This window comes from Nannobrachium achirus (assembly GCF_963921795.1).
Source record: "Nannobrachium achirus genome assembly, chromosome: 1".
NCBI lineage: Eukaryota > Metazoa > Chordata > Actinopteri > Myctophiformes > Myctophidae > Nannobrachium > Nannobrachium achirus.
This window is the reverse complement of record NC_137810.1, coordinates 30,478,375-30,492,268: the sequence shown is the minus strand read 5'-3', so window position 1 is coordinate 30,492,268 and position 13,894 is coordinate 30,478,375. Positions and strand designations below refer to the sequence as shown.

Sequence of the window (13,894 nt, the reverse complement as noted above, 5' to 3'; positions counted from 1 at the left end):
CATTTGTATATATGTTTGTTGTTACTTATTCTCTATAAACAGCCTAGGAGGTAACACTGGAATAAACTGTAAGTAACTAGGTACTGGAAGAAAATATTTTATTGTTTGAAAATTAATACTGTATTTGAAGAAATACTGACGGCCTATAATGTTTTCCCATTATGGTAGAAAACAAATGTGAACATGCTTTAGGAATTCAGCTTATCAGTATCAACACTGTTATTTGTTAATGTCTTTCATGTGCCTGGAACGCCTCTGGCCTATTAAAAGTACTGAATAGCCTTTTTTCTTTTTGTGGTGCAATTTATTAAATAAACATCTCAGACTCCATACAAATGTAGTTGCACAGTGCACACAAACATCTAAACAGGATTCTGTCAAGAGGGGAAAGAAAGTATACTGGGAATGAATATGAACACAGGCCGTAGTTATTTTAATGTCGATAAAAGTATTTATTATTCGTTTTTTCCTAACACAAGCAGTGGACGACTGGGACTTCAAACAGTAGTGTGAGGGCATTTTATGAACTCCATTTCATAATTATTTCAATTTACAAACACTCTTCATCCGAGGAAAATGGCTAGCCACAGGCTACAGCTTTCCTCCCCACCTTCTTCTCACTCACATTATACATGTAGCTTGTAGCTGCCTGATGTCTGTACTTGGACTGTGTAGCGATGAGCAGAGGCACTTGGTGGCGCTGAAATACCAGCCCATGAATACTGTACACCAGTGGTTACCAAACATTTTAGCTCGAGACCCAAAAGAGAAATTTGATCTCTCCCTTCTCTCGCTCTTCCAAAACAGTGAAAATGTTGAAAACAAAAATAAAGAGTTATTTACTCGCAACCCACATGGGTCCCAACCCACTGTTTGGGAAACAGTGGTGTACACAGTCAGGGTACCAGTCTCTATGGCAACCGTAACCATAATGAAAAGGTCTGCCATCCTTCATGTAGGAAGCAAGGTTTAAGGCAATTAAATCTCCATGTGAAACAAGCTCACAGAGGCATCTTAAGGCACTTCGATCGACTACTTGCTACTTGTGTTTTGAGAGATGATAGTGGTATAAAAAGTTATAATCCTTCAGTTAGTCACAACATTGTCACATAAAATCAGAAATAAAATCTCTAATGTAAAAACCCTTTGGCTAAACATATAACATGTATTTGGCAGTGATGCTGACACAGACACTTCAAATGCAGTGCATATGATTACAAACGGAACCGTAGACAGACCTGTCGTTTCTGTTTAAAGTACATGTCATTTACAATTTTATCTGTATTTTTTTAAACCCACAATATTGAAAATCCTATAGTGAAATTGTAATGATGTAGATAAGATGAGTAGATAAATCACACATCGAAAAAATACACAGCCCCAAACTTGGTCTTACTAAGGAGTAATTCAGACCGCTACCATTTTTTCTCCGCAACATTCTATGCTTAATTTATGCTCTGTTGTATGGCGGTGTGTCGCATGCTGAAAATAGCAGATCTACTAAATATAAATCTGTCTCAAAGCGGTTTATCTCATCTTAACTAGGCATTAAAGAGACCTGGTGCCAAGACAGTCAGCCCCAAAGACAAATCTTATCTTGGTGCTAAAGATGGTTTTGAGCCCATCTCCCGTTAGTCATGCCCTACTTAAATGCCATAGAGATGATTTGTATAAATGATTTGTATTAATTATTTACATTCATTTCATGCATAATGTACTGTATACATTTGAGTGTTATGGAAGCTCTGGTAACAGTTAAACATTCTCTCCGCAGCCGATGTTCTTTCTTGTCTTATTTGGCTAGTTTAATACAGTTCAATTAGGTAGGTAATTTGTCAACACTTACAGTATATCTAAACATTTTTGTAATGTCTATGCCTTTGTCTACTGTCCATTACACCTCACTGTGCTATTCGCGAATGGATGGATGGATGGATTCTGTCCCACATGCCTACTCCCCGCAGAGGGAATATTCTCTCTACCGTGTCACAAATGTGCCCATGTGTCATTGTAGTTAGTCCCCCTATTGAACATAACTGTGCTGCAATGCATCAGTTGTCCATAGGAACTCCACTAGGGTAACGCTGCAGTAGTTCCTCCACCTCAATCACTTCCTCCACCAGGCCGCGGATTGCCAGGATAGAGTCAAGTGGCGTGCTCTCAGAATCAGCGCTGTCTTCACCAGGCCCAATGGGGGCTGCTGATGCAGGGGCTGCTGACGCTGTCACTGACGATTCCAAGCTTGTGCTGGGGGGCGATGCTATATTGTGGTTAGCATCTGCAGTGACCTCTGTCAGTTCTGGAGCAGAAGGGTCGCTGCTAGGGGCTACAGATGCTTCTTCCGACGCATCAGCAGGATGCTCGTCTGAGCTCACAGGCGATTCACTGGAATTGACCTCCTCCTCCTCCAAGAGGTCGGAGGTTGTTGAGCCTTCATCTTCGCTGCTCTGTGCTTTGTCTCCCTCCATGGACTCTACCACTGACTGTGGGGATTCCACTCCCATCGACACATTCAGAGAAGATGAGGTGGTCCCCAGGTCAGTATTTGCCTCTGGTTCAAGGCTGCCATTACTGGACACACTTACAGGTTCTCCACCACTAGAGGGAGCCTCTGCATCAATTACCTGATCTTGTGAATCTCCCTCAGTGACAGTTACTGTTAGGGAGTCCATGCCTTCTGCTAATTTGGCTGCAGGAACTGGTTCACCTGCAGGCTCTGGGGCTGAGGATTCTGCTAATTTGGCTGCAGGAACTGGTTCACCTGCAGGCTCTGGGGCTGAGGATGGAACAGGAACAGCATCAAGGCTTGAGACAGAGGCGCCACTCTGTGGTGCTTCTGGTTTTTCTGCGTCTGCCTTTGCTGCCACACTTTCTACATTACCGGGATTTTGCGACAATGCTGTTACTATTGGGGTTGGGGCGCTGGTGCAGTGAGTTTCTGGTTCAACAGTTGCCTCAGTTTTCTCTGGTTCAAAAGCTGTCGCTGCTTTCTCAGGTTCAACACCTGCCTCTACTTTCTCAGCTTTGTCCGTTTTCTCAGGTTCAACACTGGCCACTACCTTCTCAGGTTCAATACCTGCCTCAGCTTTCTCAGGTTCAACACCTGCCTCTGGTTTCATTTGTTCAACACCTGCATCTTCTTTCTCAGGTTCAATGGCTGCCTCTTCTTTCGCTTTTTCAACACCTTTATCTTCTTTCTCAGGTTCTTCAACGGCTGTCTCTACTTTTGCTGGTTCAACACCTGCATCTTCTTTCTCAAGTTCAATGGCTGCCTCTACTTTCGCTGGTCCAACACCGGCATATTTTTTCTCAGGTTCAATGGCTGCCTCTACTTTCGCTGGTCCAACACTGGCATCTTTTTTCTCAGGTTCAATGGCTGCCTCTACTTTCGCTGGTTCAACACCTGCATCTTTTTTCTCAGGTTCAATGGCTGCCTCTACTTTCGCTGGTTCAACACCGGCATCTTTTTTCTCAGGTTCAATAGCTGCCTCTACTTTTGCTGGTTCAACAACGGCATCTTCTTTTTCAGGTTCAACCGCTACAGTTTCTGCTAAGGGCACTGCTTCAGCCGAATCAGGAATGTCCTCTTGCACTGAAGCAACATGGACCATGCTGACCTCTGTTGCATTCTCAACAGATGCTGGTTGCTGCTCAGGGGAGCCGACGCCGTCACTTTGAGAGACCTCTGCTTCTTCAGACTTCCGCGCCTCAGCGACGACGGGCACAACAGCAAGCGCCGCGCCCGTCTCGGCTTGACCTGGCACCTGCTGTTCCTCCACTGCGATGCTGTCTTGACTCACAACTGGAGACAGGCCGTTAGTCACCAGAGGAGAAGGAGGAGAAGGTCTTTGGGAGGATGGCGAGGTGGATGCCAGGCCCCTGACTGGGCTACCTGGGGTGGACGCAGACGGCGAGGAGAGGCTTGAGCGGCTGGACTGGTTAAGGAGGTCTCTGCTGTCTGTGAACAGGTTGTGTTTCTTCAGGCTGGCTGCCTCCGACACCACTGAAAGACAAGAAAATGGAAAGAGGAAGAGATTTAGATGTACTGTGACCCACAGTGTTTTGGCACTTATGGTATATTATTTTCGTTATAATTTGTATTACTATACCTTTGGTGATTTCCTTGTCGAGGGTCTGCAGTAGGATGCCCTCGTAAATGTTCTCCACATGGACAAAGTTGGAATGGTCCGCATAGATGAACTGCTCGAGACCCTCCAGAGCCTATCCAGAGAGAAAACAGACAGATGTGTTCATAGAGGTCTACTTGTTTGTGTTACTGTCCGAGTATTTGCAAGAAGCACATGTAAATGTATAAGCAATGCATTTGTGCACATTTTACATTGTGTGTGTCTGTGTGTGCACGCGCGTGCGTGCGTGTGTGTACATGTACACTTGTATGTATGTATTGTGACTCACAGTCCTGCAGGTGGGAGCCAGGTTCTTCTTGATGTGGGGCAGGGTGATGGAAACTAGAGCCTCCTGAACGATCCTCTTCCTCACTGTGCTGCTGTCATAGTCATATTGCTACAGGGCACAGAGTTGAAACAGCAGCTGTTAACATATTTTGGTATTTTCAGATGCATTGTTTCTCTTCAGTACAACAGTGTATGATGGAATACAGAATATCACTGGGTCTGACCTTGAGCACCCTGTGTTTGGCCTTCTCTATGGCAGAGCCTGCATTGTCCGGGTTATCCTGGATAGCCTTGGTCATCAGCTGCTCAAACGTGTAGGCGGCATTCGTCATCAGCTGAACCAAACACAAAGAGAGGATTTAAACGTCCAGTGCTATACTGTATGTATACAGTATACTGAAGTGGAACGAACATTTCTTAACTGGAACGCAACTAACACAATACTGACATGATACTGACCATGGTACATACATGATACTGACCATGATACAGACATGAATACTACTGACCATGATACTGACATGGTACTAACCATGATACTGACATAATCAGTATCATGTATCATGGTCAGGGGGGCCCCCCTCACACATCAGCACCCCACTTTAAAAAATATTGCTTCCAGCACCCTCCAAATTTCTCTGTATGTACTTCTCTGTACATTTAGAAACACTATGCTGTACAAATGTGTTTATCAAGTGACAAATGAACAGCCTCGGTAGTGTTGTGACAATAAGCTACTCACTGAATATAATGGTAGGGAACATGCTGGGAACATTATAAAGTTGTTTGTGGAATCATTGAATCAGACATTTCCACAACTCACACACATGCTCACTGTAGCTGAGAGCAACAGACACATTTGTGTAGTTGTGTGAAAATGGTGCAACGCTGACGGTTGGGTAATGATGTGTGGAAAATGTCACTGGGCCACTTGGCCCAGAGACAGAGAGAGAATGGAATAAATGTTTGTGTGTGTGTGTGTGTGTGTGTGTGTGTGTGTGTGTGCGTGCGTGCGTGCGTGCGTGCGTGCGTGCGTGCGTGCGTGCGTGCGTGCGTGCGTGTGTGCGCGTGCATGTGAGGGTGTTGGTGGGGGGATCTGTACCTGCTGTAGGTCTATCTGTGCACAGTGTATCAAACTGGTGATGTTTGAATAGCCAAAACGCTCCTGCAGGTGATGGAGTTTCTCCTGTAGAGAACTGATCTTCTGGTAACAGCTCAACAGGTCAGGCCTTGCCATCTTGACCAAGGACTGCAGAGGGAGAAAGAGAGAGAGGGATGGAGTGAGAGAAATGCAGTGAGAGGGAGAGAGAGAAGGAGATAACAGCTTTTGTAGCTCAATAGACTTATCATTGGTTACGCTTGACCAGTAGTGTATGAAATGACTCAAAGCATGTAGAGAGAGGAGAGGGATAGGGCGAGCAAAGGAGAGTAGAAACACAAGGGAGGAGAGGGAGACCAGAGAGGAAGGAAGGAAAGAGTGAATGGTTTGAGAGAATGAATGAATGAAAGACTTCTAATCATTGTCTATATCCCTGCACTGCTGCATTGAGTAACCTTAGTTAATACATGAAAACAGTTTTATTTTGTTTTGATTGTAATTGTATTGTATTGATTGATCGTATTGTATTGTATTGTATTGTATTGTGTACACATCTGCTTTGCCAATGTAAACGTATGTTTCTACCACTTTTTCGAGTCACGTGTTCAAATACTGGATTCTGATTGGCTAAATTCCGGAGGTTATGAGAGGACAACTGCCGCAAAGTTGTGTGATGACTTGTCCGAGATCAATGCGCCTCAGTGTACATCCGAGGACTTCAGGAGGTAGTCGGAACACCTTTCCCCCAACCAACAAATGAAGGTCGCAGCGGTCCTATGTTTACTAACGTGCGTACTATCGTCGCCGATTTATTTGGATCCAATGCAATCCGCCAACTTTAAAGCCCCTTTTCTCTGAACCTATGCCTTTCTGGAAGCGAACAGCCTCTATTTACGGCCGGAACGGTGCTTTTAACTGACGTTAGCTTAGCTGTAAGCTAGACGCATGGATTAGTATGGAGTTGGCGCCATCTGTTGGTGAGTAGAAGATGTTGTTGGTGGAACTATCTGCTGTCTCGCGGAAGTTTTATAGGCAATAATGATTGTAACTTAAGATCCTTGCAAGTTACAACTATGTGTTTTCTTTCATGTATAAGGGAAAAAGTGGTAGAAAAGCTATTTACCACTCGGGGTCGGACATTATGCTCTGATAATGTCCTGTGTTAGGGTGTTATCGGACTCGGCTTCGCCTCGTCCGATAACACCCTAACACAGGACATTATCAGAGCATAATGTCCTCTCACTCGGGGTAAATTGCTTACTTTCTCATGCCAATAAAGCCCTTTCTAGTGAGTGGAGAAAGGAAAACAAGGACCTAAGAGCAAACATACCTTCTTTAGGTTATCTGTAACCCCGCCCACTTCCTCAAAGTCCTTGCACAGTTGGTCCATCATGCTGTCACTCAGATGCCGCGCCTCCCCGAACCCTGAGCTGATTGGCTCCATCAGCTCGTCCAGGACAGAGGCCAGGTAGGGCTGGATGCTCTCAGAACAGAACTTCTCTGCTGGCTCTGATACACTAGCTGCAGGAGGGGAGAGGAGAGGCATTTAGAATAAACCACATGAACCCTATATTTACACTATATTTACCTAAATTATTCAAACATTTCTTTTACAATTTTCCAAGATTTTTCAAAATGTTCAACAATTCTTCAAAAATAGTACGTACAAAAAGAATGTAAAATGTACAAGCTCACAAAGCTTCTAGATCGGCTATTTTAGATTAGATTTATGTTGTCATTCTCAATTTATACTCCATCACAAAACAGTATGGCTTGTTGTAAAGAACCAATCTACAAGCTAACCACGCTTCAATACTGGACTACTAGATTTTGCTGTGCAGTACTGTGTCATACACTGCCCAAACTGGAAGTAAGGCTGGGCTAACAACGCAAATCTTTGCTAGGGCGTCATTAGGAAAGAAGCACTGTGGATGACCTCAATTGACAGGCATTTTGCTTGTAGTTTTCTTACAGTAGGCCTACCACTCCAACGTAATTTACGCAAACTAAACACCATTCAACTTAAAGTTATACCATGTAACTTTTTTTATAAAACAAATCTTAAAATTGTCCTAACTGTTAAATCGCTAAAGTTTTAGAACACCCACTCCGTTATTTTCAGCTTCTAAAGCCTTCTCTTTATATGTTTTCTATGAGCCGTGAGGGGGGGAGAATTTTGCGGCAAAATTACGTCATCTGCATCATCTGTATACGTTGTGTATACGTTGGCCAATCACATCGCGGATCATACACACATGATACACTACCGGCCAATCACAGCGTCTCTGCCGTCTCTTCAGGAAGTAGCCTCCCTCAGCAACCAGTGTTTACGATGGTGAAGGATTCTTAACCTCTTAATCCCCAAATCCTGTCCAGAAAATTACGTTCTACCCTTCTACGGATTCGTATCGGTCGCGGTGGTTTGCGGCCCCGCTCCGGTGGTCCGCGGCGGTGGTCTGCGGCGACTCCGGGCGAAAAACGGACGAAAAAAGCAATACCGCGACTGACCACTAGTTTAGCAACTTACACAGTATAGCTTTAATGTATTGAGTAATGAGCATGAGTACTCTTTCATAGCACAATGGATCCAGCACCAAAGGTCACGTTTTGAGCAGCAGTGTCCACTTCGGCTTGAAACATCACCTTCGGTGGTAATCCAGTGTGCGCCTGTAGTGTGCAGACTCTGTTTTTTCTTAGTATTTGTCTCTGCCCTATGCACCTGGCTTTAACTATGGATGGATGCGTATGCTTTATTCTGTTTGCTCTTTCAAAGCACCATTGTTCAGTTGTTCATACACATCTATGAGCTTCCCAAATCATCCCGATTCAACCACAGTCTTTGGCCACGGAGACGGAGCAGCTCTTTTGGAGCAATTGTGTAGATGCCTTGATTATCTATCTTACACAGATTTACTACATCTGTATATTGTATATGAAAAATGAGATTCACTGTTTTAATAAATGAAACTGAATGGCTTTAATTGAAGATTAACTTCGGTAAGCATGGGTTATACAGTATGTTGAAAGACGAAAAGAGTATCTTCCCATCCATAGAAAGTCTGTATCATTATAATCCAGGTATTTGTATCAAAGCTGTGTGAATAAAAGGCTTATGTAAGAACTCATGTTGAACTCATCTACTTTAACCACAAAAACCCAAATACAGAATCACAAAAAGCCCACGCCCCAATAAACAGCCTGGGTCTGTTCCAGGCATCTCTGCCAGACCCAAACTAATTATATCACAGACACACACGTAACACACAGAAGAAAAGACATGCCCAAAACATAGTTAAGCCTCTACTCCACCACTCTCTCGCTCTCTCTCTCTCTCTCTCTCTCTCTCACACACACACACACACACACACACACACACACACACACACACACACACACACACACACACACACACACACACACACACACACACACACACACACACACACACACACACAGACTGACTGACTGACTGACTCACAATGACTCTCAAATGTGTACTGTGGAAACGCTGACGAAGCCTAAGTGTTGCATTGTGTTTGTTGTCTCACTGACTGCTGTTGTGTGGGAACATAAGTCTCCTAACTGTGATGTTATCACTGCAGCATATTGACACGCTGTGAGGACACTGTGAATCTACCCATCCTGATATTCAAGCACAGAAATGGACTGATTAGTCACGGTTCTCTGGATTCATAAACAAACAGTGTGCCAGAAGCCATATTTGGGTTGTGGACACAGTTCTATTGACTTTTTAGTCAATATACATATTTATTTTCAAATAGACTATCTACAAGCTCAGACGTCGTGAGGTTGTAGATGGTGTGGTAGATAATGAGGTTGTACGTTTTAATGTAGATTGTCTATTTTCACTATTTTTGAAATAAGTGATTCATTTAATGTATTTTTGTACAGTGAAAATATTTGGTAACCACTACATTCCAAAATCACTTTCTAGACTTTCAATTTGTTCCTTAGTGTCAAAGAATTAGCACATGGCCTATTCTAATACATCTTGGAAGCTTAGCTTAACATGCTTTTGTTCTGCATTATAAAAGTGACACACATACCATACGTGACATTTATGACATTCTGACGTTTATGACAAATACAACGTGATGGATTGCTTGTACAATGCTCACTGAATCTTCTCGTCTAAATGGGTTCTAAGCAGCTGTACACCAATTATCCAGAGGCAGTCTCATTCGCATTTATCACAGTGGAATGTAGCCAGTCCTGACACTTGACAGCAATGAGACTGAGAGGCATCTGACTGATAAAGGTAAAGATACAAACAAAAGTAGCACTGGAAAAACAGTTGTCAAAATAGCCTTCATTCTAAGGCTGCACAATTAAACAATTTAGAATCACGATTTCATCGACATGATTATTTTGCAGTAATTTGTCATGAGAACTGTTGAATTGCATTAGCATTAGTCGGTGGACATGGCGGAGACGCAGGCCACAAGTAATAACAGCGAAGCAATAACATTTTAAGCCCACATTAATCAGATCCACTGACAACCTCAACCTGAGGCATATGAGAATGAGTCAACCAGATGCAGATAATTGTAAAGTTGGGACAGGTTTGGACTATCATGATGGCGAAACCAGTAATTTGGTGCAGTGTTACCATAGGTATTATTGGTGCAGTTCACTTATTAGGGACTAGAAGACATGTATACAGAAATAACAGAAACCACTTGGTACAACAACATTTATGATATCATACAACCCATTGACAGAGAAAATTCCCATGATCCACTAGCATACAATATATGACTACCATTACCATCAACAAAATGCAAATTCCTGCAGTCAATATCAACATTTTTGGCTTCAGCTCAGATGTACTGCTATAAATGAAACGTTGTCTCAACAACAAATTAATAGCGGTAAGATTGAAAGTCATGATTTCCCTAAAACCACTACAAAAGGGAAAAGTAACGGTATTGGCAGTATTAATGTAGCACATTACCTCGGAGCTTGTTCTCCAGAGTGACTCTTGAGCTGAGGATCTGGTCCATGTCAGAGTGGATCAGCACCTCCTGTTGGCGGACTGAGGTACGACACTCCTCCTTCAGCGCTGCCAGTCCCTCCAGCAGACACTCCTGCACCAGGATGTACGCTGCCTCCACCGTCTGATGGAAGGGAGGGATTGGTTCCATTCAATTCAATAATTCACTTAATTGTATGCTAAGGAAACCCTCTGAATGAGAGTGTGTCAATCCCGTCTACTCCATTACATGAATGTCTTTAAATGTCTCTGGTGGTGTATGTGCATGCGTTTGTTTGTTTGTTTGTTTGTGTGTGCGTGACGGCGTGTGTTTACGCATGTGCACTAGATTGGGTGGGTGGATGTGTACCTTTTGTTTGTGGGTCACATGTGTTATGACAATACATAGATGACGTAACATGATAACAAGCGACCATGTACAGTAGACTGTCAGTACACTGACTCAAAGTGACTCATATTACATATTATGAGGACAACAACGACTACCACAAAGAGTTTTATTTCTCTGATCTACAAGCACACAATGTGTTGTGTTGTGATACTTTGTGAACTTGTAGATCTGCGATTTTCGGCTAATGTTTACCTAATGCTCGCCATGCCCATGTCATGATAGGGATAGGGATTGATTGATGATTTATAGATTTTATTTGGCAATATATCAAATGAAAAGAGCCAAATAGCACTTCCAGACATACAGTACAGTAGCATCACAGAGGATTAAAAAAATATATATACTGTATATATATATTTCCATTGTGGTCATCTGTACATAGTAATTACAATAACCATAAGCATACTGAACAATATAATGAATGTGTGGTCATTACTGGTCAATAAATAAATAATCAATAATAAACTTGACTCACAGCAAACCACACTCTCTTCTTCTCTGTCTTCTTAGCTTTGAGGCGGGGTAACATGTCCTTCTCCAGGTATGGCAGCAGCGGCTCCATCACTAGGTTGGCCATCACCTGAATACACGCACACGCACGCACACACACACGCACGCACGCACGCACGCACGCACGCACGCACGCACGCACGCACGCACGCACGCACGCACGCACGCACGCACGCACGCACGCACACACACACACACACACACACACACACACACACACACACACACACACGCACGCACGCACGCACACACACACACACACACACACACACACACACACACACACACACGGACATACACATATAGATAAATATGTGTATGATATGAGTGAATAGCAGAAGCCTCAGATATGATATTATAGGTTTGTGACTCAGCAAGCATGGTTATAAATAACATAGTGAAACCACACAGTGAAACTCCTGTCTGCTGTGTCTCTGCCACTACCAACATTACTTTCATTCCATTGAATTTTTACCTCTGACGTGTGTGTGTTCCCTGCATATATGTGATATGTACTCACACCTACCTAACATGCCTAAAAGGCACAATGAGGTGAGTCAACCGCAAGTCGGTGTGTGTGTGTGTGTGTGTGTGTGTGTGTGTGTGTGTGTGTGTGTGTGTGTGTGTGTGCGTGTGCGCGTGTGTGTGTGTGTGTGTGTGTGTGTGTGTGTGTGTGTGTGTGTGTGTGTGTGTGCACGTCTCCGTATGCACACATGAACAAGTGCACACACTGGCACTCACATGCAGTGAGTGCCAGTGCATGGTGGACATATATGTGTGCAGAGGTATGTACTGTAGGTGAGAAGAGACAATGGCAGCCTCCTGTCAGAATTAGCAGTGGTTTCCTGTAGCTAGTTGAACTTCCTGTCAACCCTAAACCCCATGTGAACACACACAGCTCAACAATAGACTAATTATACTATTATTACATCATTAACTGCTCAGATTCCTACATCACCTTTAAAGGGAATAGAGAGGAGGACTGTGGGGTCCAGCACCAACCACCCCCTCTCCTATCTTTTCTCACTAATCGTCGCTGTCGGGCAGAAACCTTGAATCTCTGTATTTAATCAATTTCTTTCTTTCTTTCATGAAAGTTATTTTTGCTATGCTTTGGTCAAGAGCTTGTGACTAAATAATAACTATTGGATCCATTGGAACAAAGGTTATTTTTTTTCCTTTTCCTGAAAATGGTTTTGGACATACAAGGTTTCTACTGACGATGACAAAATAAAGCACTGTTGCTCACTACCTCTGGCAAACATAACACAGAGCCTGACAGTGGAATAACATGAGCCATGCCTTTGATGTATACACAAACCTTTTTCACTCACCCAAAACCTTCCACAGACAGACTCATATTAGCCTATCGAGCGCTAACGAGGCGCGCTCCATTGCCACATGGCTTAAAAATGGAAACTTTGGTCTCCGTACAAAGGTTTTTGGCCTGGCTAACTGAACATCTGTTTGTTGATTTGAGGATGTTTTGGAGGTGATTCCACGATCAAGGCTTTATCCATTTTACAGACACAGTCTGACAATGCAAAATGAAACCAAAGCAGGGTTGAAAAAAATAGAAAACAGAGAGATGGAAACATACCCTGACGTCGCTGCCACGCAACATCTCCCAGGCCTCGTATTTGCCCTTGTCCTGCCTGTAGAATTGGATGGCCTTTAGGAAGGCCTGCACCTCACATGTCTTCTTTTTTAGGAAGTCTGACAAAATCAGAGGGAGGAGATGAGAGATAGGATTGGATACCAAGGCCAGTCTATGACGCCAGTCATCTACAGGTTATGACCCCATATTTGGGCAAGGTCTCAGCCCTATTCGACCGGCATTAACATTGGGTAGGATGAACTCATAGTTCAAGCATCCTTTCAATGTTATGTTATCACTGTCAACTTTCCTCTTTAGACTTTGGGATGAGAAACAGCTCTCACATTTAATTAAAAAACAAACCAAAACTGTGTTTCACATGCCTTAAACAATACACTGTTTTGCTCTGTTCTAAGAAGAGACCTTGAAACATGAAAGAGCTCTTGGTCAAAAAGGAGTATGACTGTCTCCAGTAAATATACAGTTTTTGATGAATTAAATATCCTATGTGCCACATTCAAGAATGGGGCCAACACAACATGATTACAAGTGTGAATGTGCTTCGGTATGACTCCGACTTCACGACTCCGTCTGTCTGGACGTGTACACTTTTTTATGGTCAATGGTTTGCCGCTCTGACATATAATCATAATCACTGTGATGTCAGGGGAACCACTCTAACAGAATGGGTTTGCCGCTCTGACTTCACTGTGATGTCAGGGGAACCACACTAACAGAATCCCTTTTATGCCCATATATGGAGTTCCCTGATGTCATCAATATTAAGCCCATATCTAACAGGACTTCATATGGGAATGCCCATATATGGAGGCCACATCGGCCACATACCACACTAACAGAATCCATA

The 13,894-nt window shown here is 43.3% G+C and overlaps 1 protein-coding gene across 2 annotated transcripts in view; it reads right to left on the bottom strand.

Annotated features, from left to right (window-relative positions):
- Positions 1-305: 305 nt before the first annotated feature.
- niban1a (niban apoptosis regulator 1a) overlaps positions 306-13,894 on the bottom strand; it is a 34,781-nt gene continuing 21,192 nt past the window's right edge. The window contains exons 6-15 of one of the 2 annotated variants that reach the window (XM_080736152.1): positions 13,030-13,145; positions 11,395-11,499; positions 10,490-10,652; positions 6,845-7,035; positions 5,518-5,664; positions 4,640-4,750; positions 4,417-4,524; positions 4,110-4,221; positions 2,762-4,003; positions 306-2,689 (exon numbers count right to left, since the gene is read on the bottom strand). In XM_080736152.1, the coding sequence (XP_080592278.1) occupies positions 2,052-2,689; positions 2,762-4,003; positions 4,110-4,221; positions 4,417-4,524; positions 4,640-4,750; positions 5,518-5,664; positions 6,845-7,035; positions 10,490-10,652; positions 11,395-11,499; positions 13,030-13,145 (2,933 nt within the window). In that variant the 3' untranslated portion in view covers positions 306-2,051. Of the gene's footprint in view, positions 4,004-4,109; positions 4,222-4,416; positions 4,525-4,639; positions 4,751-5,517; positions 5,665-6,844; positions 7,036-10,489; positions 10,653-11,394; positions 11,500-13,029; positions 13,146-13,894 lie in introns of both variants that reach the window. The other variant, XM_080736151.1, reaches the window with a different exon arrangement.